Genomic DNA, 24,129 nt, shown 5'->3' with positions numbered 1-24,129 from the left:
CGAAGTTAGATTTAAAAACAATAGAGGGAGACCCAGAGGTAGAAGTGTTTTTCGAGGAGGTAGAGGGGCAGGTCGGGGTACACCACAGAGGGAACATTTTTTAGATTCAAACTACCCACTGAGAAGTCGATTCAATACCCGGAACCCCGTGTGAATAACCAAATTATCAACATCTCCTCAAAACCCCTCACCAATGAACAAATGGCGGCATTAAGTAAAGGTATGTCATTCGGTCCAACCTCTGATTTTGTATGTTTTGAAGCCATAAAGGACCTTAATTTTTTTATACGTAGACTAAAATGGAAGAAATACTTTATAAATGCCGATAAAAAAAGCTGCACTGAATTAGGCATTGATGAGGATCTCTTGGGAGATGTCAGATTTTTGTATCATTTGGGGGATGTAGACCCCAACGAATATGGTGAGGGTCCATTTACGGATTTCAAGAATAAAAGCAAACGTATGCCACCAAGTAATAATGATATAAGCGCTATAGATGTATTCTCTAATTTGGTGTCCAGAGACTTGCTAGAATTGGAAAAATCTAAGAAAAGAAGACCCCGTAACCTTACCAAAATGGAAATGGATGGTCTGCTCGAATTAGAGAGAGATACCACCAGAATAATTAAAACATCAGATAAAGGTGGTAACACAGTGATAATGGATGTTGCCCAATATAGAACTTTGTGTTACTCTCTACTACAGAAATCCATGGGTTACGAGATACTTGAACGTAACCCTACAGAACTATACCTTAGAGAACTAAAAATTTTGGTTGATGGGGCATTTCAATTAAAATTAATTGATAAAAATGAAAGAGATTTTTTAATCCCTGTACACCCGGTAGTAGCAACTTTCTATGCTCTACCAAAGGTACACAAGGGTCTAGTACCATTGAGAGGAAGACCTATAGTCTCTGGAATTGGGAGTTTAACCCAAAATTTAGGTTTATATGTTGATAAAATCTTGAGACCCTTTGTGGTCTCTTTGAGCTCCTATACATGGGACACCACGGATCTTTTATTGAAACTGGATAACATTGAATTGGATACCAATATGATCTTGGGTTCAATCGATGTAGAGGCTCTGTACTCATCGATTCCCCATGAGAAGGGTTTAATGGCTGCGGACTACTATTTAAGAACGAGAGGTCTACAATATACAGAACACAATCAATTTGTGATGAGGGCCCTTGAATTTTGCCTAACAAAAAATTATTTTCTATTTGATGGCAAGTACTTCCACCAGCTCAGGGGCACCGCGATGGGTAGCCCCTGTGCACCATCTTACGCAAATTTGCTCCTGGGCTGGTGGGAGGAAAATGCCATCTTTGGAGAATATTCAGAAGTGGCGGAAGAAAACGTTGTCCTGTGGCTTCGCTACATGGACGACGTTTTTGTAATCTGGAAGGGTGACGAGAATGGTTTTTGTAACTTTGTTAAAGGCCTTAATAAGAACGATTTGGGCCTTAGTTTTACTTGTGAGGTCAATGCTTGCAGATTACCCTTTTTGGATGTCCTTATTGAACGGGGTGAGAATGGTCGCCTTCTAACAAAAACATATAGAAAACCTACATCTTCTAATTCACTTTTAAGATGGGAATCTAACCACCCAGTTCCCTTGAAAAAAGGCATCCCTAAAGGACAGTACCTTCGAATGAGAAGGAATTGCTCAGATCGAGATACCTATAAGTTGCAAGCTGATGATTTGAGATCACGTTTCCTAAAACGGGGGTACCCGGATGGGATTTTAAGGAATGCATATAGGACATCTCTGGCTAGGGATAGAAAAGATCTACTTATCCCTTCGCAGAAAACTAAGGATGGAGGTACTACAAGATTCATCACAAAATACTGTAATGGAGCCAAAGATATAAAAGAAATAATAAATCGACACTGGCCGATTCTGTGTATGGATCAGGACCTCACAAGAATTATTCCTAATCACCCACAGATTACATATAAGAAGGGCCGTTCGTTGAAAGATAGGTTGGTCCGTAGCCATTTTGCCCCAAAAAGTGTTGACAGCGCCACATGGTTGGGCACCCAACCAAAAGGATGCTTTAAATGTGGTTGCTGCAAATGCTGTATGTCGATCGAAAAAAATAATGAATTCTGTAGCAATATCACAAGAAAAATATACCCCATCCAGCAATTCATTAACTGCAGATCTGTAGGGGTAATTTATAAGATGACGTGCAGATGTGGTTTAGAATATGTCGGCAAGACAAAGAGAGAACTCAGAGTAAGGGTAGGAGAGCATCATAGGGATACCATCAATAAACGTGATACTCCAGTAGCCAATCATATTAACCAGAGTCATAAGGGAGATCTAAAGATGGTCAGCTTTATAGGTATCGAAAAGATATCCAGAAATCAGAGAGGAGGTGATTGGGATAAATATATCCTCCAAAGAGAAACATATTGGATTTTTACCCTACAAACAGTGTACCCTAATGGACTAAACGATACACTCTCCTTTTCTTCCTTCTTGTAGGGAGGGAATAACAGGGTGATTTTTAATAGGGAGAGCCGCCGTTGAGTGGGGGCACCACTTGCGCAGGATTTTAGGGTGCCAACCTCCGCGTGAGGTAGGGAGTAGTTAGTGAGGGATCATTAGGGAGAGACCTAGTGAGCACCCTTTCTATTTTTCCATAAGCAAGAAGATCCGTGGTGTCCCTAATTAGCATGCAACAACATATTAGATGATTATAATACCTATACTGTACATCATACCAGACGATTATACGACCCTAATTGTATGATTCTCATATAATATATTTTTTCTGGGTGTTTTTTCTATAGACACGTTCCTTTTGTCCTTTTCCTATTGTAAATGTGAACGAATAAGTTGGTTATGGAATCAAAGCAATGTGTCCATTATTAGGGTATTCAGCAACAAACAAGTCTGAATAAGATAAATTATTTAAAACCTGGATGCAGCCGTTTTTAGTATTGTGGAGATAAGCTACACTAATACTATACGTAAGACATATGGCAGAAATGCGACCGGGTGAGGAGGTGCAGCGTCAGGTTGTCATGGACACTATGGGTCATGTGAGCGATGCTGGGATGACGCTGTATCTCCGGGACCGGATGTGACGCGTATGGCCCTAAGCCGAGCCCAGGAAGTGGGGCATGCAGACGGCGATGGCCCATTGCATATGGAGGGACCGGAGGTACGGTACTCGGCGTCCGGAAACTGTTAGGTTACCATGTGGTGCTCAGTTATTATAAAGTAAAGAGAGGTGATACCTGCGCGCTATGTGTCTAATTGAACTCCATAAACTCCCCTGATGAGTCCTGAATAGATGAAACGCGTTGGGAGAACGGTGTATGAAAAAGGCCGCCCAGATGAATGCAGACAGTAGGATATGCTAAGAGTGGGGGCCTCCCATACAAGAGCGCATATACAGGCATCGGTGTATAGGACTAATACACATGAGATGAGTATAATGTCATAATAATATTGCACCATGAGAGGGTTTAATAGGTAGTAATATTGTGGAATATAGGGCAATATAATATACTGTACTCCATGAGTGTATTTTATGATTCATTTTGACCTAAAATATGCGGCTATAATATAGATATATTGGAGGTGGAGATTTAATTTTCTCCTTATTGATTCGTCTTGTCTCTATAACTGTTCTTTAAGGTTTGAAATGGAAACAAGAAATGTAATAGCTTCCTAAACTGGATACTGTAAGAACCAAAAAGTGTCGGTATATATGTTGAGATGGTATATGGTTAATAATACCTGGTCACATATAGACACAAAAAAGAGAAATATTCCTTATATATCTGGATAAAATAAGGCGTCTCATACAATTTGGTTTTTTTTTTATTGGCACTTTTGCACTGGCACTATTATTTTATGTATGGCACCATATTTTTTCACTATACAGGTTTTAAACTTGTGATTAAAAGTTAAGTTTTACTATCCTCTGCAAAAAATATCCAAGCCAATATGCTATATACTTTTGACCGGTATTGGTAAAATAGACCCCCGCTATCAAAAAAATTTTTGAATTTGGACATGGCAGGATTCCTATCCACAGGGATAGACACAAACCAATGCATGAATGAGGCCAGGGACGTTTTTTCAGATGGTGTTTTCACGCAGAAAAAATATATACCATCATTTAATGCAGCTTTTAAAGAACTCACCAAAATATACAAAGAACAAATTACATCTTGGTGGGAGGTACAAAGTTTGGAAAACTATATAAAGGCAGGCATAGTACCTAGACATCTTAGGATATCTACTAATTTTGGTTATAGATATAAAAGTGCAGCCTCGTTAGCTAAGCTTGAAAAGGAAGCTACAGATAGCTCACTAAGGCTAATGAGAATACTCTTAGAAGAAGAAAAATCTATGCTAAACTCCATTAATGAACGTCTTAAGGAGCAAATAGAGGTCACAAAAATTTTTTCGGCAGAAACAGAATACTCTGTAAAAGAAATTAGTTTACAGAATATCATTGAAAAATTTCAATATCACTTAAATGAAAGAAAACATAAATACTTTATAAGAGACCTACAGGAGTTTCGGGATAATAAGGCTTATACGGTTACCAATATTAAACCAAATAGACAACAAGAAACGGATATTTCATCCTCTGAGGCCGAATATTCCGACTCCGAAGTTAGATTTAAAAACAATAGAGGGAGACCCAGAGGTAGAAGTGGTTTTCGAGGAGGTAGAGGGGCAGGTCGGGGTACACCACAGAGGGAACATTTTTTAGATTCAAACTACCCACTGAGAAGTCGATTCAATACCCGGAACCCCGTGTGAATAACCAAATTATCAACATCTCCTCAAAACCCCTCACCAATGAACAAATGGCGGCATTAAGTAAAGGTATGTCATTCGTTCCAACCTCTGATTTTGTATGTTTTGAAGCCATAAAGGACCTTAATTTGTTTATACGTAGACTAAAATGGAAGAAATACTTTATAAATGCCGATAAAAAAAGCTGCACTGAATTAGGCATTGATGAGGATCTCTTGGGAGATGTCAGATTTTTGTATCATTTGGGGGATGTAGACCCCAACGAATATGGTGAGGGTCCATTTACGGATTTCAAGAATAAAAGCAAACGTATGCCACCAAGTAATAATGATATAAGCGCTATAGATGTATTCTCTAATTTGGTGTCCAGAGACTTGCTAGAATTGGAAAAATCTAAGAAAAGAAGACCCTGTAACCTTACCAAAATGGAAATGGATGGTCTGCTCGAATTAGAGAGAGATACCACCAGAATAATTAAAACATCAGATAAAGGTGGTAACACAGTGATAATGGATGTTGCCCAATATAGAACTTTGTGTTACTCTCTACTACAGAAATCCATGGGTTACGAGATACTTGAACGTAACCCTACAGAACTATACCTTAGAGAACTAAAAATTTTGGTTGATGGGGCATTTCAATTAAAATTAATTGATAAAAATGAAAGAGATTTTTTAATCCCTGTACACCCGGTAGTAGCAACTTTCTATGCTCTACCAAAGGTACACAAGGGTCTAGTACCATTGAGAGGAAGACCTATAGTCTCTGGAATTGGGAGTTTAACCCAAAATTTAGGTTTATATGTTGATAAAATCTTGAGACCCTTTGTGGTCTCTTTGAGCTCCTATACACGGGACACCACGGATCTTTTATTGAAACTGGATAACATTGAATTGGATACCAATATGATCTTGGGTTCAATCGATGTAGAGGCTCTGTACTCATCGATTCCCCATGAGAAGGGTTTAATGGCTGCGGACTACTATTTAAGAACGAGAGGTCTACAATATACAGAACACAATCAATTTGTGATGAGGGCCCTTGAATTTTGCCTAACAAAAAATTATTTTCTATTTGATGGCAAGTACTTCCACCAGCTCAGGGGCACCGCGATGGGTAGCCCCTGTGCACCATCTTACGCAAATTTGCTCCTGGGCTGGTGGGAGGAAAATGCCATCTTTGGAGAATATTCAGAAGTGGCGGAAGAAAACGTTGTCCTGTGGCTTCGCTACATGGACGACGTTTTTGTAATTTGGAAGGGTGACGAGAATGGTTTTTGTAACTTTGTTAAAGGCCTTAATAAGAACGATTTGGGCCTTAGTTTTACTTGTGAGGTCAATGCTTGCAGATTACCCTTTTTGGATGTCCTTATTGAACGGGGTGAGAATGGTCGCCTTCTAACAAAAACATATAGAAAACCTACATCTTCTAATTCACTTTTAAGATGGGAATCTAACCACCCAGTTCCCTTGAAAAAAGGCATCCCTAAAGGACAGTACCTTCGAATGAGAAGGAATTGCTCAGATCGAGATACCTATAAGTTGCAAGCTGATGATTTGAGATCACGTTTCCTAGAACGGGGGTACCCGGATGGGATTTTAAGGAATGCATATAGGACATCTCTGGCTAGGGATAGAAAAGATCTACTTATCCCTTCGCAGAAAACTAAGGATGAAGGTACTACAAGATTCATCACAAAATACTGTAATGGAGCCAAAGATATAAAAGAAATAATAAATCGACACTGGCCGATTCTGTGTATGGATCAGGACCTCACAAGAATTATTCCTAATCACCCACAGATTACATATAAGAAGGGCCGTTCGTTGAAAGATAGGTTGGTCCGTAGCCATTTTGCCCCAAAAAGTGTTGACAGCGCCACATGGTTGGGCACCCAACCAAAAGGATGCTTTAAATGTGGTTGCTGCAAATACTGTATGTCGATCGAAAAAAATAATGAATTCTGTAGCAATATCACAAGAAAAATATACCCCATCCAGCAATTCATTAACTGCAGATCTGTAGGGGTAATTTATAAGATGACGTGCAGATGTGGTTTAGAATATGTCGGCAAGACAAAGAGAGAACTCAGAGTAAGGGTAGGAGAGCATAATAGGGATACCATCAATAAACGTGATACTCCAGTAGCCAATCATATTAACCAGAGTCATAAGGGAGATCTAAAGATGGTCAGCTTTATAGGTATCGAAAAGATATCCAGAAATCAGAGAGGAGGTGATTGGGATAAATATATCCTCCAAAGAGAAACATATTGGATTTTTACCCTACAAACAGTGTACCCTAATGGACTAAACAATACACTCTCCTTTTCTTCCTTCTTGTAGGGAGGGAATAACAGGGTGATTTTTAATAGGGAGAGCCGCCGTTGAGTGGGGGCGACACTTGCGCAGGATTTTAGGGTGCCAACCTCCGCGTGAGGTAGGGAGTAGTTAGTGAGGGATCATTAGGGAGAGACCTAGTGAGCACCCTTTCTATTTTTCCATAAGCAAGAAGATCTGTGGTGTCCCTAATTAGCATGCAACAACATATTAGATGATTATAATACCTATACTGTACATCATACCAGACGATTATACGACCCTAATTGTATGATTCTCATATAATATATTTTTTCTGGGTGTTTTTTCTATAGACACGTTCCTTTTGTCCTTTTCCTATTGTAAATGTGAACGAATAAGTTGGTTATGGAATCAAAGCAATGTGTCCATTATTAGGGTATTCAGCAACAAACAAGTCTGAATAAGATAAATTATTTAAAACCTGGATGCAGCCGTTTTTAGTATTGTGGAGATAAGCTACACTAATACTATACGTAAGACATATGGCAGAAATGCGACCGGGTGAGGAGGTGCAGCGTCAGGTTGTCATGGACACTATGGGTCATGTGAGCGATGCTGGGATGACGCTGTATCTCCGGGACCGGATGTGACGCGTATGGCCCTAAGCCGAGCCCAGGAAGTGGGGCATGCAGACGGCGATGGCCCATTGCATATGGAGGGACCGGAGGTACGGTACTCGGCGTCCGGAAACTGTTAGGTTACCATGTGGTGCTCAGTTATTATAAAGTAAAGAGACATGATACCTGCGCGCTATGTGTCTAATTGAACTCCATAAACTCCCCTGATGAGTCCTGAATAGATGAAACGCGTTGGGAGAACGGTGTATGAAAAAGGCCGCCCAGATGAATGCAGACAGTAGGATATGCTAAGAGTGGGGGCCTCCCATACAAGAGCGCATATACAGGCATCGGTGTATAGGACTAATACACATGAGATGAGTATAATGTCATAATAATATTGCACCATGAGAGGGTTTAATAGGTAGTAATATTGTGGAATATAGGGCAATATAATATACTGTACTCCATGAGTGTATTTTATGATTCATTTTGACCTAAAATATGCGGCTATAATATAGATATATTGGAGGTGGAGATTTAATTTTCTCCTTATTGATTCGCCTTGTCTCTATAACTGTTCTTTAAGGTTTGAAATGGAAACAAGAAATGTAATAGCTTCCTAAACTGGATACTGTAAGAACCAAAAAGTGTCGGTATATATGTTGAGATGGTATATGGTTAATAATACCTGGTCACATATAGACACAAAAAAGAGAAATATTCCTTATATATCTGGATAAAATAAGGCGTCTCATACAATTTGGTTTTGTTTTTATTGGCACTTTTGCACTGGCACTATTATTTTATGTATGGCACCATATTTTTTCACTATACAGGTTTTAAACTTGTGATTAAAAGTTAAGTTTTACTATCCTCTGCAAAAAATATCCAAGCCAATTTAATAATTAGCTGTTCTAGCATACTTTGCATTCTAGCGTACTTTGCATTCAAAAAGTGAAATGGCGCTCCTTTTCCGAGCTCTGCTGTGTGCCCAAACAGTACATTTCCCCCACGTAGGGATATCAGCATGATCAGGAGAAATTGAACAACAAAATGTATGGTTCATTTTCCACTGTTACCATTGTGAAAGTAAAAAAGATTAGGTCTAAAGGAAAATTTTTGTGAAAGAAAAGTAAATGTTTATTTTTTCCTTCCACATTCCAAAAATTCCTGTGAAGCACCTGAAGGGTTAATAAACTTCTTAAATGTGGTTTTGAGTACCTTGAGGGGTGCAGTTTTTAGAATAGTGTCATTTTTGGGTATTTTGTTTCATATAGGCCCCTCAAAGTCACTTCAAGTGTGAGGTGGTGCCTAAAAAAATGGTTTTGCAAATTTTGTTGTAAAAATGAGAAGTTGCTGGTCAACTTTTAACCCTTATAACTCCCTAACAAAAGAAAATCATGTTTCCAAAATTGTGCTGATGTAAAGTAGACATGTGGGAAATGTTATTTATTAACTATTTTGTGTGATATGACTCTCTGATTTAAGGGCATATTTTCACAAATAAACACAAGTCATATCAAAGAAATTTTACCGCTCTCATAAAGTACAATATGTCACAAGGAAACAGTCTCAGAATCACCAGGATCCGTTGAAGTGTTCCAGAGTTATTACCTCATAAAGTGACAGTGGTTAGAATTGTAAAATTTGACCTGGTTATTAAAGCGAAAAAAAAGGCTTCATCTCAAAGGGGTTAAGAGGATAGCACTTTTGATGAGAGTGCTTCTTTCAGCAGTATTTTATATAGATAATTGTGTGAAGTACTGGGCTGGTTCTCTGTAGTATGGAGTCTTAAACTAAAAGCTCGATGAAGGAACTGTTGCAAAGAAGCTCTCTTAAAAGAACCACCTAAAAGAGGTGACTACTGTGGCATGGCGACTGGTCATGTGATTGATGGGCGGTATGTATCGCAGAGGTGGGTGGCCCTATGATGGAAGTCTGGGTGTGTTTTGCTCAGCAGATCTACTGCTGAGGGTTTTTGCTATACATTGGGAGGCTTCCAGGTGACTTGGAGAGATGGGTGGGTCCAGTCACCCACATACCCACCCAAGGGGCGTGTTTCACCCAAGATGAATCCTCTATGTGGTTGTATATGTTTAAGGACCTGTGGTGATGTCATGATCACCTAACCAGTGCATGTGATGTCACCTCACCTGTGGGTGTAGTTAGAGGCTACCTAATGGAGCCTGTGTGTTTGGCACATGTGGCAGTGCTGGCTAGTCTGAGCCAGAGGAAGGAGAGCTGTGAGATACCTCGGGATTGGATAGTCTGACAACCGTGAGTGTTACTGACCAGGGTCAGTGAGAGATGTTGTGGGATACCTCTGAGGATAAGAGGCATTCGGGAACCTGTGTGGCTGACATCAACAAGTAACAGACAGGGATCTGTGTTATGCTGACCGGGGTCAGAAAGACTGTGTTTAGGCTATAGAGCCTGCGTGCTGGACATGGCACAGCTTGTGTGCCCACAGGCCTGACAGAGCCAAGCCCTGTTTATGGAGATTGTTATTTTGTTTTACCGGATCTAAAGGCTGGTTTACTTTGTGTTTGTGCTGCTGGGGATATGGAGCAATAAACCGAGGTGAACTTTTAAAGAAAATTAGAGTCCTCCTGCATGTTATATTGCTGACGAGCAAGTACACCCCAACCCGCTAGTGATCGTTACAGCAGACTACCCAATAAGTGACTGTCTGACCCTTTAAACAACCTTAGCAACATGACTTGGGATAAATGCCAAGACAGAAATTGATCTACACACAGTCAGTTTAGAGGTGCGTGCTCTTCATTAGGGTAGAGATTGCTGGCTGTCTAAGTGCTTTGTGATAAAAGGCCCTTTTGCATTTAGCGATGCACCAGCGATCCGATCAGCGATATGACGCGATCAGCATCGCTGGTGCATCGCTAAATGATCGCTAGTGAGCTTCCACACAGGAAGATCTCACAGCGATGCAGCAGCGACGCAGCGCATGATACTCACCATTCACACTCAGCGATCCTGACGTCCTCCCGCCCGCCTCCACGCGTCGCTCATCTCACACAGCAGGAAGCCCAGCAGGAAGCTGACGACGAGAAATGGAGCCGCCTGATCTCGCGCGATCAGCGATGGACAGCGGGGGAGCCTGTCGGAGGTATGTATCACACATAGCGGTATCGCTAGCGATATCGCTATAACGTCACAAAATCAGTGACGTTTTAGCGATATTGCTAGCGATATCGCTATGTGTAAAACCCCCTTTAGACAATGTGGGGAAAGTACTGATTACCTTTAACATAAACCTAGCAGCTGATCCACGAGTAGCATGTATCAGTCCCTGGCTGTATGGGATCCTCCAGGTATGTTTGAGTCTGAAATGGTGTTATGTTTCAAAGAAAAAAAAATGATTTAAAAGATTTAAAAGCCATTAAAGACTAGTCATAATGATGGGTCTGCGGTGGTTTCTCCCCTCTCTCTACCCTGGATTGACAGGTCTCTACCTATTCATGCAGTGACCTATCAAATAAGCCAATTGGGAACTGGTGGCTTTTAAAGTATGTTGTTCTCTGAAACACTACAGCATTCAGTGTCAAACCCACCTGACAGGCAATGCTGTATGAGAGAAAATTAGGTCTGTATAAAACAAAAAAGACTACTGGATACCAATAATAAATCATAACACACAGCAGCGAATGATACTGTAATGATGTGACATGACCCAACGAGGGGTTGGTCAGTGGACAGCACAACACACTCACAATGGGATGGAAATGTGGGGAAGAAGGCTCTACTGATAGGGAAATGGGGGATGGTCACCACCTGAGCTCAAACCAGAGCCTGTCCCTGCACACCCCTAATGCCCTAAGTGGGTCCTCCCCCCACCGCCATCAGGAACCTCATCCTTCGCTGTCAGCTATCACTGACCTGGCTACTGCACTGGCTGGCAAGGGGCGCTAGTCTCACCATTGCAGATAATACCACACAAGGGACAGTGACAAATACTAAAGGGATGGTGTAATAACACAACTTAGCTTTAACTTCCTCTGTTGCAAAGTACCGCACAGCAGAACAAAGGCACCAGGATCACAAACTCACAAAATCAGCTGATACACAACAGCAGCCAGCGAGCTCCTTACTACAGGCTTGGTCACTGTAGATTGCTTTATCAACAACAGTCAGCTGATACATCAGGTGAACAGGTACTGCCTGACCTGTGACAGTTGCCAGCGCATTGGCAAGAGGGGAGATCACTGCAAGGCCAAACTACACTCCTCCCCATTGTGGAGGAGCCATTTAGCCGAGTAGCAGTCGATCTGATAGGGCCGTTCGCCAAACCCATTCCATCAGGGAAAAAGTATATATTGACAGTGGTAGATTATGCCACATGGTATCCAGAGGCGGTTGCATTACCTAACATACTGGCAGAGACAGTGGCGGCTGAAATGCTCCAGGTTTTCTCACGGGTTGGATTTCCCCGGGAGGTTATCTCGGACCAGGGTACCCAGTTTACAGCAGAGGTGACCAACCAAATGTGGAAGCTGTGCGGCGTAAAGTCCATTAGAAGCGCCCCGTACCACCCGCAAACCAATGGGTTGTGTGAACATTTTAATGGAACATTAAAACAACTCATTGGGACTTTTACCAGGACCTACAGGGACTGGGAGAAGTTCTTGCCACACCTCCTGTTTGCCTATCGGGAGGTGCCCCAAGAATCCACGGGGTTCTCCCAGTTCGAACTGTTATACGGGAGGCGGGTAAGGGGACCCCTAAACTGCGATAACACTGGGAAGGGGAGGGAACCATAGAAGGGATACCTATTGTGCCCTATATGCTGGAATTTCGGGACTGCCTACAGGAGCTGACTCAGATGGGAACATGCAGGCGGCCCAATGGCGCCAGAGCGTATGGTACGATCGGAGGGCCAGAGACTGCACCTTTGAGATAGGACAGAAGGTCCTGGTGTTAGAACCAACTAGGCAGAACAAGTTCAAAGCTGCATGGCAGGGGCCCTACCAGGTAGTGGGGAAAATAGCCGACACCACCTACAATGTCGCCGATTGTGACGACCCCAGGGTTATCAGCATGTTCCACGTGAATATGCTGAAGCCTTCCCGGGAGCGCCCAGAAGAGGTAGTGGCCATCTGTGCATCCGAAGCAGAGGATTTAGCAGGACTCCCCTTGCCTGATGTCTTAGGGGAGAGGACTCAGTCTAAAACATGGGACCAGGTACACTTGGGAGAAAACCTAGGGCCCCGGGAGAGACAGTAGGCGGAGGCGTTGTTGAGGCAGCGACAGAGGATGTTTTCAGAGAGACTGGGGTACACCCGCCTGGCACAACACAAGGTTGAGACCCCGGATCAGACCCCCCTGAGACAACCCCCCTTCCGAGTCCCTGAGTCTGTACGAGAAGGGATGCGACAAGAGATACAAGAGATGTTGCGTTTAGGGGTCATTGAAGAGTCAGATAGTCCCTGGGCATCCCCCGTAGTGTTAGTGCCCAAGAAGGATGGGACTGCCTGGTTTTGTGTAGACTATCGCAAGCTAAATGAGAAAACGGTGACTGATGCGTATCTCATGCCGTGTGTGGATGAGTTGTTAGACCGGCTGGCGGGGGCAAAGTATTTGACCACCATCAATCTATGCAAAGGCTATTGGCAGATCCTCCTAAGTCCTGACACTATTCCCAAGTCTGCATTTGTCACCCTATTCGGCTTATTCCAGTTTCGAGTTATGCCATTCGGGATGAAGAATGCCCCTGCGACCTTCCAGAGGCTGGCTGACCGGCTTCTGGATGATCTCCAGGACTATGCTTGTGCCTACCTGGATGACATCGCCATCTACAGCGCGACATGGGATGAGCATCTAAATCACCTAGAGACAGTAATGGACAGGATCCACAAGGCCGGAATCACCCTGAATCCCAACAAGTGTCACGTGGGCAAAGCAGAGGTTCAGTATTTAGGACATTGGGTGGGAAGTGGGAAACAGCGACCAGAACCAGCCAAGATTGAGGCCATAGCCAAATGGCCCACCCCATGCACTAAAACCCAGGTCATGGCGTTTCTAGGGACAGCAGGGTATTATAGGAAATTTGTCCCCAATTACAGCAGCGTAGCCAAGCCCTTCACTGATCTGACCCGTAAGAACCTCCCCTACCAGGTAACCTGGACCCCCAAGTGTGAGGGAGCCTTCCGCCAGCTAAAGGACGCCCTCACAAATACCCCAGTATTGGCCGCACCCGATCCAACTAAACGTTTCCTTGTTCACACAGACGCTTCTATGTTTGGACTGGGGGCAGTGCTGAGCCAAGTCGGGCCAGACGGTCAAGATCACCTGGTAGCTTACCTGAGTTGGAAACTACTGCCCCGTGAAGTAAGCTATGCGGCCATCGAGAAGGAGTGCCTGGCAGTAGTATGGGCACTCAAGAAGTTACAACCATATTTGTATGGACAACAGTTTTCCCTCCTAAAGGACCATAATCCCCTAGTGTGGCTTAATCGGGTCTCTGGAGACAACGCCAAATTACTGCGGTGGAGTTTAGCCCTACAACCTCTAGACTTCACCATCCACTACAGACCCAGCAAACAAAATGGTAACGCCGATGGACTAAGTCGAAAAACGGAACTTGTACCAACTCCATAGACTTCGGTTATCCCCAAGCCGATCCTTTAAAGATCAGACTGTGTATGCCGATCACGTCGCTGAAAAGAGGGAGCCGTGTTACAGAACCCCAGCTCCCCGAATAGGAGATGCATGTATGATAGGTGTAATGTGAGATGTATGCCTTAATGCAGCAACCGACCGGCTGCGACCCCCTGGGCAGAGGTAAATGAGATATCCCACTTCTGACCTCCCCCCACCTTTGTAAATCCCACGGCTATTGCAATGTACGTCTGGCATCTTAATTGGAGCCTGTTTTCTACTGGCCCGACACACATTGATTGTCCTGCCCTCTGTATGTATATATATTCTGAGACCGATGAGTAAAATGTTGTCACACTGGAAATACGTGGACAAGCAGTAATCTTTTATATGTTCCCATGTTACAAAGCCTTTCGAGCCAGCGCCCTTCATACAGAAGTGAGGAAAAGCAGAGTGGACCTCCTGAGAAATGAGGTGGTAATGTAAGAGGTATTACAGCACAGAAGACCCCGTTACAGTCCCTATACGCAGGTTAATATCTACGACTTGGGTCACTCTCTCCTGGCTGAGAACAAAACAGAGTCAATTGCCTGAACACTAATGGGTCTCACCAGCGTCGTACCCATCAGGCCATGGGTCTGAACAAAGCGAGCATCCACTAAATTGACTCCCACTCCACTGTCCACAAGCACCAGTACAGTCTCAGTAACCCCGCTAACCACCACTTCAGCAGATATGGTACACTGAGATGAAAAGAGGGATGAAATATACACACTCTGGTCACCTCCATCCACACAATCAGAGGGATGCTGCTTTAGAGATGGTGAACATACTTTTGTATGAGCTGGGCAGACATTGATGAAATGACTATTGTGACCACAGCAAAAACGTGCCCCCATACCACGTTGAACAGCAGGCAACCCTGTTTGAGAAGAGACTCCTCCCACCTGCATAGGTTCGTCTGTCCGCACCGATGTGTTCTCCTCCCTAGAAAGGACAACAGGGGGCAGATTTGGTGTATGTCTCTCCCTGAGTTGTCTATCCACCCGGATAGCAAGGGCCATGGCAGCTTCCAACGACCCAGGAGTAGCATACTGCATCAGAGTATCTTGTAACCTAGGTGACAGATCGTGACAAAAATGACTCCTAAGAGCAGGGTCATTCCACTGCATGTCAGTGTCCCATCTCCTAAACTCTGAGCAGTATGCCTCAGCCAGCAGGCCCCCCTGCTTGATTTTACGGAGTCTAGACTCAGCCAGGGAGACACCATCAGGATCCCCATACACCAGCGTCAATGCCGCAAAAAATTCATCCACTAACTGCAGGGAGAAGACCCAGGATTGGGGATCACCTTTGAGAAGGGATACTATAATCCCCACACACTGTTCCTCACTCCTTGAAGAATGAGGGCGGAACCTGAAATATAATTTACATGCCTCCTGAAAAACCAAAAATGTATCTCTTCCTCCAGAGAACATGTCAGGAAGAGATGTCTTGGGTTCCGGCTGAGCTTGCACATGAGCCTAGACCAAGAACCCTGACAACTGCTGAAGCTACTGCAGCACCTCAGCTTCTTAACTTCATCAGTGAGGGTCTGGATCAGCTGAGCAAATGCCTTTGCTTGCACCATAGGTTCAGCAGAAAAAAGTGATGGTCAGTGATAATGTCACAATGTGACACACGACCCAACGGGGGGTCGGTAAGTGGATGGTGCAACACACTCACAACGGGATGGAAATGGGGGAGGAAGGCCCTACTGATAGGGAAATGGGAGATGGTCACCACCTGAGCTCAAACTTGATGCTGTCCCTGTACTCCCCTAGTGCCCTAAATGGGTCCTTCCCCCCACCATCGTCAGGAACCTCGTCCCTCGCTGTCACCTAATATTGCCCTGGCTAGTGCTCTGGCAAGGAACCCTAGCCTCACCATTGCAGATAATATCACACAGAGGACAGTGACAAACAAGAAAGGGATGGAGTAATAACACAGCTTAGCTTTAACTTCCTCTGCTGCAAAGTAACGCACAGCAGAATAAAGGCTTGGTCACTGTAGATTGCCCTATCACTGACAGTCAGCTGATGCATGAGATAACCATTTAAAGGATGGTGGGAGTGGTCACCACCCACATCAGCTGATCAAGCAACCCTGCAGTTAAAACATGCTGTCTAAAAGGGAAACTGACATTAACCCCCACTGGCCTGAAAGCAAAAAAGCTAAATTTAAATAATAGTTAAACTAGAGCTGCCACGTATCAAAAATGGATTGTGACAAATATACATCAGTAGTATACTATAATTTTAATGTACAAAAGGGAAGGAGCATGGATTCTACATACATTATGTCCAATTTAAATCAATAAGTTACCTCTGCCATCACTACATTCAGGTCGTGTGACAAATTGTTATATTCAAACTCAGGGACTGGTTCATAAGAATGGGCAGACAAGCATCCTCCTGGCTTCAATACTCGCATTGTCTCATCAAGAAACTTGTCTATTGTGAACCAATGAGCAGCTACACCTGCATGTACCAGGTCCACCGAAGCATCCTTCACAGGTAACTTCTCAGCTGGAGCAACACTGCAGAGAGAGGACAGACGTCATAAGTGTCACTTATGCCATCTAATGCTCCCACATCAGCAGATATAGGAAATCCAGTTTAGTACTCACATGTACGACACATTTTTTGCCAAGGTCTTTTCTTTTGCCACCCTTAGTTGGGATTCACTGATGTCTAGTCCAAGGACGTTCTTAAAGTGAGGAGCTAGAGGTAAAGTGTAACGTCCGGTCCCACAGCCAATATCCAGCGCCATTTCAAGGGGCCGCCCATTTGTCTTTATAAAGGGTAAAGTACATTTAGTAAAGTTACAATTCATTCCATACACATTATGTGTACTAAACAAAATGACATACATACTAGTCACCTATAACAGTCATGTGGGAATTCTATCAATTTACATGTATTTTACATACACTTAAGAATATTGGAGCACATTCCTACAGATTTTTTTATTTACATGCATTATTAATCCCTTAAGGATGGGGCAATTTTTTGTTTTTGCACTTTTTTTATTTTTTCTTCCCCTTCAAGAGTCATAACTTTTTTTTTATTTTTCTGTCTACATAAACAAGTGAAGGCTTGTTTTTTTGCAGAATGAGTTATACTTTTGAATGACACTGTCCATTTTATCATGGGTTTTCCTGTAAAGCGAGAAAAAAAATCCAAGTGTGGCAAAAAAAAGTGCAATATGGAATTGTTTTTTGCTTACAGCGTTTATTTTACAACAAAAACAACATGGCAATAAGATTCTTCATGTCAGTAAAATTACAGATATATCAGACGTACGTATTTTTAGTTTTATTTCAGTGGTGAAAAAAATTCCAAAACTTGTAAAAATAGAGAATTTTGCTTCTGACGCCATTTACCGAGAGCCGTAACTTTTTCAACTTTCGGTACATGTAGCTGTGTGAGGGCTTGTTTTTTTGCGCCCTGAGCCAATGTTTTATTGATATAATTTTAGGGTAGATACGATGTTTTCAATGCCTCTTATAACATTTTTTGTGTTGTTGCAGTGTCCAAAAAACTACAATTCTGACGTTTCAATTTTTTTCTCATTACACAATTTACTGATCAGATTAATTTATTTTATATTTTGATATGTACGTACCAATATCAAATATGCATATTTTTTTTTACAAAAAATATTTGTTCATTTTTAATGGGGAACAGGAAGGTGATTTGAACTTTTATATTTTTGTGATTTTTTTTCATATTTATATCTACCTGATGAAGGCCTACATGGCCGAAACGCGTTGTGTTTTATTTAATAAGTTTTTATTGTCTTTTACAAAATTTGTATTTGCTACACATAGCCAATAAACCATCATCTGATTTAACATCTGATCCTCTTATTTCAAATTGGCTTAAGGATCCTCTTAAGGAAGCGCTCCGAAACATCCTTATTCACAATATGCACGTGGATTATTTTTTTTTTCATCTCCATGTTTCTACAGATGGGCAGCATACCAGTGGGGGTATCAGCAATAGAGATATTATTAAAACATCATTTTTAATGTTATAGATAAAAAGCTACCAAAAGATAAAGTCAAGCAAGTGCAATAAAAAACCTCACTCGATCCAATTGTCACAGACTATACATAAAGGCTTCTGTATATATCATGTAACATACTCCAATACATATATACAGGCAACTATTCCCAGTCCTGGAATACCAAATGACTGGACACCAAAATGTACTGAACCACCTATTAAGCCCTGTCAGAGCTGACAAATCCTGACCTCCAAGACTCCTGCCCTTACAAGCAGGACTTGGCAAATGTTCACATTGCTAAAAGAGCCAATAGCTGGCTTAAGAACAACAGTATCATTGTGCTTTATTGGTCAGAAAGCTCATCTGACTTTAACCCCAGAGAGTCTTTGTGGTATTGTCAAGAGGAAGATGAGAGACACCAGACCCAACAATGTAGACGAGCTGAAGGCTGCTATCAAAGCAACCTGGGCTTCCATAACCCCTCAGCAGTGCCACAGGCTGATCGCCTCCATGCCACGCCGCATTGATGCAGTAATTGATGCAAAAGGAGCCCCGACTAAGTATTGAGTGCATTTACTGAACATACATTTCAGTAGGCCAACATTTCGGATTTTAAAATAATTTTTTTCAAGCTGGTGTTATAAAGTATTCTAATTTACTGAGATAATGACTTTTGGGTTTTCATTGGCTGTAAGCCATAATCATCAACATTAACAGAAATAAACACATGAAATAGATAACTCTGTGTGTAATGACTCTATATAATATATGAGTTTCACTTTTCGTATTGAAGAACTGAAATAAATTCACTTTTTGATGATATTCTAATTTAGTGAGAAGTGCTTGTAGCACCATTATATTCTGCAACATTTTACAGACAGTATCATTGCTGTCCCTATTGTGGCTCACAATCTAAATTTCCACTCAGTTTGTCTTTGTAGTGTGGGAGGAAACCGGAGAACCCGGAGAAAACCCACGCCGGCACTTGGAGAACATACAAACTCCTTGCAGATGTTGTCTTTGATGGGATTTGAACCCAGGACTCCAGCGCTCCAAAGAAACAGTTCTCTGCTGGGGTGCCTAACTGTATCATTTGGCAATTATTTTTTAATTTGTCTTTTTATTTGGACATATAACAAAATATATTAATAAGCAAAATGTTATATGTCTCACAGACGTTGTATGACTAAAGACAATATGCCTTTATTTTGATCTATTTCTATTAGGACTATCAGTATGCTTTGATTCTATTATGGTTTTGGATATACTGTACAAGTATTGTCTGATGCATTTATATAATAGATAGTAAAAACAGGGCATAGTAGGGCCAGTTCTTATTGAGGGGGGAGGCACAATTGCTCATCTCAACTTCATCGAGTCTGTTTGAGATAATATGAAGAGCCAGAGAGATTTGCACATGCTTACATCCATAGAAGATCTGTGGATAGTATTCCAAGATATTTAGAACAACCTCCCTGCTGAGTTCCTTCAAAACCTGTGTGCAAGTGTAGCCACTGTAGGAGAATTGATGCTGTTTTGATTTGATTTGTTGTTGATTCATAAAATAAACTTCTAACTCTTCTATTTGTTAAAGCATTCTTATTTAGCCGCATTTTCCCCACAGCTTGCTAAAAGGTTTTAATATGATTGCAATACTTCACTCGATGGCTTACCTTCTTATTATACTTACTTTTCCTCTCACGTAAGATAAAACCGTATTAGTTATTTCATCGGAGACTGGAATCATATACTTTTGATAAATTAATGAAAATGTTGACTTCTTGAACAAGTGGACTGCCATGGTGATCTGTGCTTGCTGCCAGTTCTCAGACAAAAATGTGTTACATGTGTAGAAAAACTATTATTACAGGGTAGGAGTGGATCCATTTCCTCCATTTCAAAATGTTTGTTATTTGTTTTTTTTTCTTGCTAGAGCAGAGCACAAAAAGTACAGAGTACAGAGATGCAACAGATAACAGAGAGCAAGTTCAGGAGTTTAACTCATTAAGGAGTAGGAGCTGCTACATTGACTTTCTTTAAAAGTTTTAATTTAAAATCTTGGCAAAAATTCACAACGAACTATACTTTAACAAACCAATCCACTGATATACTTTCATATCTTCAATTTACAGAAACCTTATCACATTGGTATTTTACACAAGCAATATAATGCATTTAAAACATCAAAGAGACTTTTCATGGACTTTAGCTCAGCGTTCAATACCACTGATCCGAATTTACCTCATAAGAAAATGGTAGCTCTTGGAGTCCCTCTCAACTTATGCTTGTGGATTTATAACTTCCTGACAGCCAGGATACAGAGTGTAAAAGTTGGACCATTCACTTCGGACACCTTGGTCACAAACATCGGGGCACCTCATGGGTGTGTTTTGTCCCCGTTACTGTTTTCTCTCTATATGAATGATTGCATCTCTTCAGCAGACTCAGTAAAAATCTTGAAATTTGCCGATGATATGACACTGATTGGTCTCATCAGGGGAAATGCTGAAGACTTGTATCGGAGTGAGGTGAAAAGAATATGTGACTGGTGTAAAGCCAATTATCTTGTACTCAACACTAAAAAAACTGCTGAGATGGTTGTGGATTTTAGGAAAGATCAACATGAGATACTTCCAATCTACATCCATGACAAAGTGGTTCTTAGGGTCACAGAGACCAAATTCCTTGGTGTTATCATCTCTCATGATCTTAAATGGGGGAAAAACGTGGATGCTGTTATAAGAAAAGCACAACAGAGGATGTTCTTCCTGCGTCAGCTGAAGAGATATGGTTTGTCTAAGAATCTGCTGATCTTATTCTTTAATGCTGTCATCAGATCTGTGATTTGTTCCTCTCTGATAGTCTGGTATGGGGGAGCCACTGTGCATGACAAACTCCGCTTACAAAGGACTTTCAGAACAGCAGAGAGAATTATAGGTTCCCCCCTGCCTAAAATCCAGGATCTTTATGATAAGAGTATTCGATCCCATGCATTGAAAATTTCATCTGATCCCTCTCACCCGGGACACTCTTCATTCCAACTACTCCCTTCAGGACGTCGCTTCAGAGTCCCCAAATGCAGCACCAACCGCCATATGAACAGTTTCTATCCACTCTCTGTTCAACAATTAAATTGTCATTTGTAGACTATATACTGTATCTGTCTTGTTAGCTGTTACTTGTTGTATCTGTTGTTATATATTATGTTGCCTCTTTGCCACAAAGAATTCCTTGTATATATGTAATATGTACTTGGCGATAATAAATTTGATTGATTGATTGATTGAGACCAGTAGCAGAATAATATATAGGTACCATATTTTTCGCTTTGTAAGAAGCAATTTTTTTCCCCAAAATTTTTTGGAGAAATGGGGGATATACCGGTAACCGCTTACCAGTACTGTTGCTGCAGGCTGGGATGAGGGGGTGTCAGTTGCCGTCGCACTGCTGCTGCCTGGGATGTCCACTGCTGCTGCCCAGGGTGTCCACGTCCGCTGCCGCCGCGGGAGGCTCTCCCGACATTGCGTGAAAGGCGGCGCATGTGCAAATGGAGATCTCGGCACCAAGATCTCGGGAGATGAGTTCTCAGCGCTGAAATCTCATCTCCCGAGATCTTGTTGCCGAGATCTCTGTTTGCTCATGTGCCACCCCCCGTTGGCCATTTTACTGGAGTCCACCACACAGGAGGAAACCATGGAGCTGCCGGGGGGCTCTGGCCTTTCACGAAATGTTGACAGAGCCCCCCCACAGCAGCGCACATCCCGAGCAGCAGCAGCTGACACCCCGGGCAGCGGCAGCCGTGGACACCACGGGCAGCAGACTTCCTGGGCAGCAGTACCGCCAGGGACACTCGCAATGGCGCACTGCACATTGGACACCCCCTCATCTCACCCTGCAGCCTGAGCATCACCCCACTATTGTCTCCTCCAGCAGCAACCCTGGGACCCCGCTTCACCCCAGCCACTACCCCCAGTAAGCAATAAGAAGACAAATGGATTATAAGAAGCACCACCATTTTATTTAAAAAATAAAATTCCGCTTGTTCGCCTCAAAATTTGGGGTGCGTCTTATAATCCGGAGCGTCTAATAATCCAAAAAATATGGTATATAATAAACACATCAGGATCCTTACATGTATAGAATTTTTGAATCAAGACGCTCATTTTAAGCAGTGATGATCGAGCACTAAAATGCCTGAATGCTTGATGTTCCAGTAGAGCAGGTGCGACGCTCGGACTGGCTCGTCTCGAGTACAAAGTATAATGGAAGTTAATGGGAAAAATGTGAGCATTTTTTCCAGAAGACCCTAACAAGTTGCTGCTGAGAAGAGATGGGCGAACCCGAACAGTAAAGTTTGGCTTCTACTGTTCGGGCACAGACAACGAACAAGGACTTCACCAGGAAGTCTGTGTTACTGTTCGGGTGCGGGAGCCCGAACACTGGGTGTTTGTTGCGCTGTCATGTGGCAGCGTGGCAAACACCGCTTCTGATTGGCCATGAAATCATTACCGCCGGTCAGAGAGCTGCGGCTCCCACACTATCCAAAGACAGCGTTAGCGCTCAGCTGTAATTGGAGGTATAAAGTTTACATCCGGCCACTTGTGTGAGCTGATGGGACTACTGATCCCATTATCTGACACCTGCTGCTGCTAATTACAGTGAGAGAAGGAGCGGCGGATGGGGGTATTCATTAGCGGCCCCTTTGCTGTAAATAAATAATTAAAAAAAAAACGGCATTGGTTCCCTTGTATTTATGATAACCAGCCAGGCAAAACTCACAGCTGGAGACTGCAACCCTCAGCTATCAGCTTCAGCAAGGCTAGTTATCAAGAATAGAGAGGTCCCCACACTGTATTTTTTAATTATTTAAATAAATAATTAAAAAAATGGAATGGGGTCCCCCCAATTTTGACAACCAGCCTTGCTAAAGCAGACAGCTGGGGGTTGGTATTCTCAGGCTGGTAAAGGGCCATGGGTATTGGCCCCCCAGTCTAAAAATAGCAACCTGCAGCTGTCCAGAAAAGGCACATCTATTTGATGCGCTAATTCTTGCTCTTTTCTCGGCTCTTCCTACTTACCCTGTAGCAGTGGTCGATGTCACCTTTGTATTGTCCGGTGACATCAAGCCCACGGCTTAGTAATGGAGAATCGTTTATGAGACACCTATCCATTGCTAATCCTATATTTAAATGGTAAATAAAGAAACTGCCAGAATAAAGTCTTTTATTAGAAATAAAACAAAACATAGCTTTCCATTTTTATTTAAACACCTAGTTCAACCGAAGCCCTCGTTTTCCTGTAATAAAACTAAAATAAAAAAACAACAATATACCATACCTGTCTGTTGTTCTGTTCCACGACGTAATCCATGTCTGAGGGATAAACAGTTTTTAACCTGGACGGTGCCAAGATGCGACCGTCCAGGCTGACAACCACTGGTGACTGAACTGCTGTGAGCAGAGCCTCAGAGACCGGTCTTGAGGTTACCACTGGCCAGTGAGGCTCCGTTCCCAGCTGGGCTGAGCTGCCGTGACCTCGGTGACATCACCGTTAGCACTGTGAAAGTTTTGATTACTTGATAGGATTAACTAACCCTAACTCAATTCAGTAAAAAATACTGTAGTAGACAATGATTACTACAGTTTATTTTTACTGTCCCTAATCCACACATGTGGTGCAAAAAGTGGAAAAAAATTGACAGAAGTCCCTACCAAAAGCGAGCACAGTTGCTAGTCAGTGGTGTATGTCTG

The 24,129-nt window shown here is 42.4% G+C and overlaps 1 protein-coding gene across 2 annotated transcripts in view; it reads right to left on the bottom strand.

Annotated features, from left to right (window-relative positions):
• Nucleotides 1–20,277, bottom strand: part of LOC141056774 (putative methyltransferase DDB_G0268948) — a 47,762-nt gene extending 27,485 nt beyond the window's left edge. The window contains exons 1-3 of one of the 2 annotated variants that reach the window (XM_073553236.1): nt 20,070–20,277; nt 16,998–17,161; nt 16,694–16,907 (exon numbers count right to left, since the gene is read on the bottom strand). In XM_073553236.1, the coding sequence (XP_073409337.1) occupies nt 16,694–16,907; nt 16,998–17,161; nt 20,070–20,180 (489 nt within the window). In that variant the 5' untranslated portion in view covers nt 20,181–20,277. Of the gene's footprint in view, nt 1–16,693; nt 16,908–16,997; nt 17,162–20,052 lie in introns of both variants that reach the window. The other variant, XM_073553237.1, reaches the window with a different exon arrangement.
• Between the last annotated feature and the right edge of the window lie 3,852 nt (nt 20,278–24,129).

Source organism: Dendrobates tinctorius, unplaced genomic scaffold (assembly GCF_039654945.1).
Source record: "Dendrobates tinctorius isolate UK_male_01 unplaced genomic scaffold, ASM3965494v1 ptg000199l, whole genome shotgun sequence".
Classification (NCBI taxonomy): Eukaryota; Metazoa; Chordata; class Amphibia; order Anura; family Dendrobatidae; genus Dendrobates; species Dendrobates tinctorius.
This window is presented reverse-complemented; position numbering and strand designations above follow the sequence as displayed.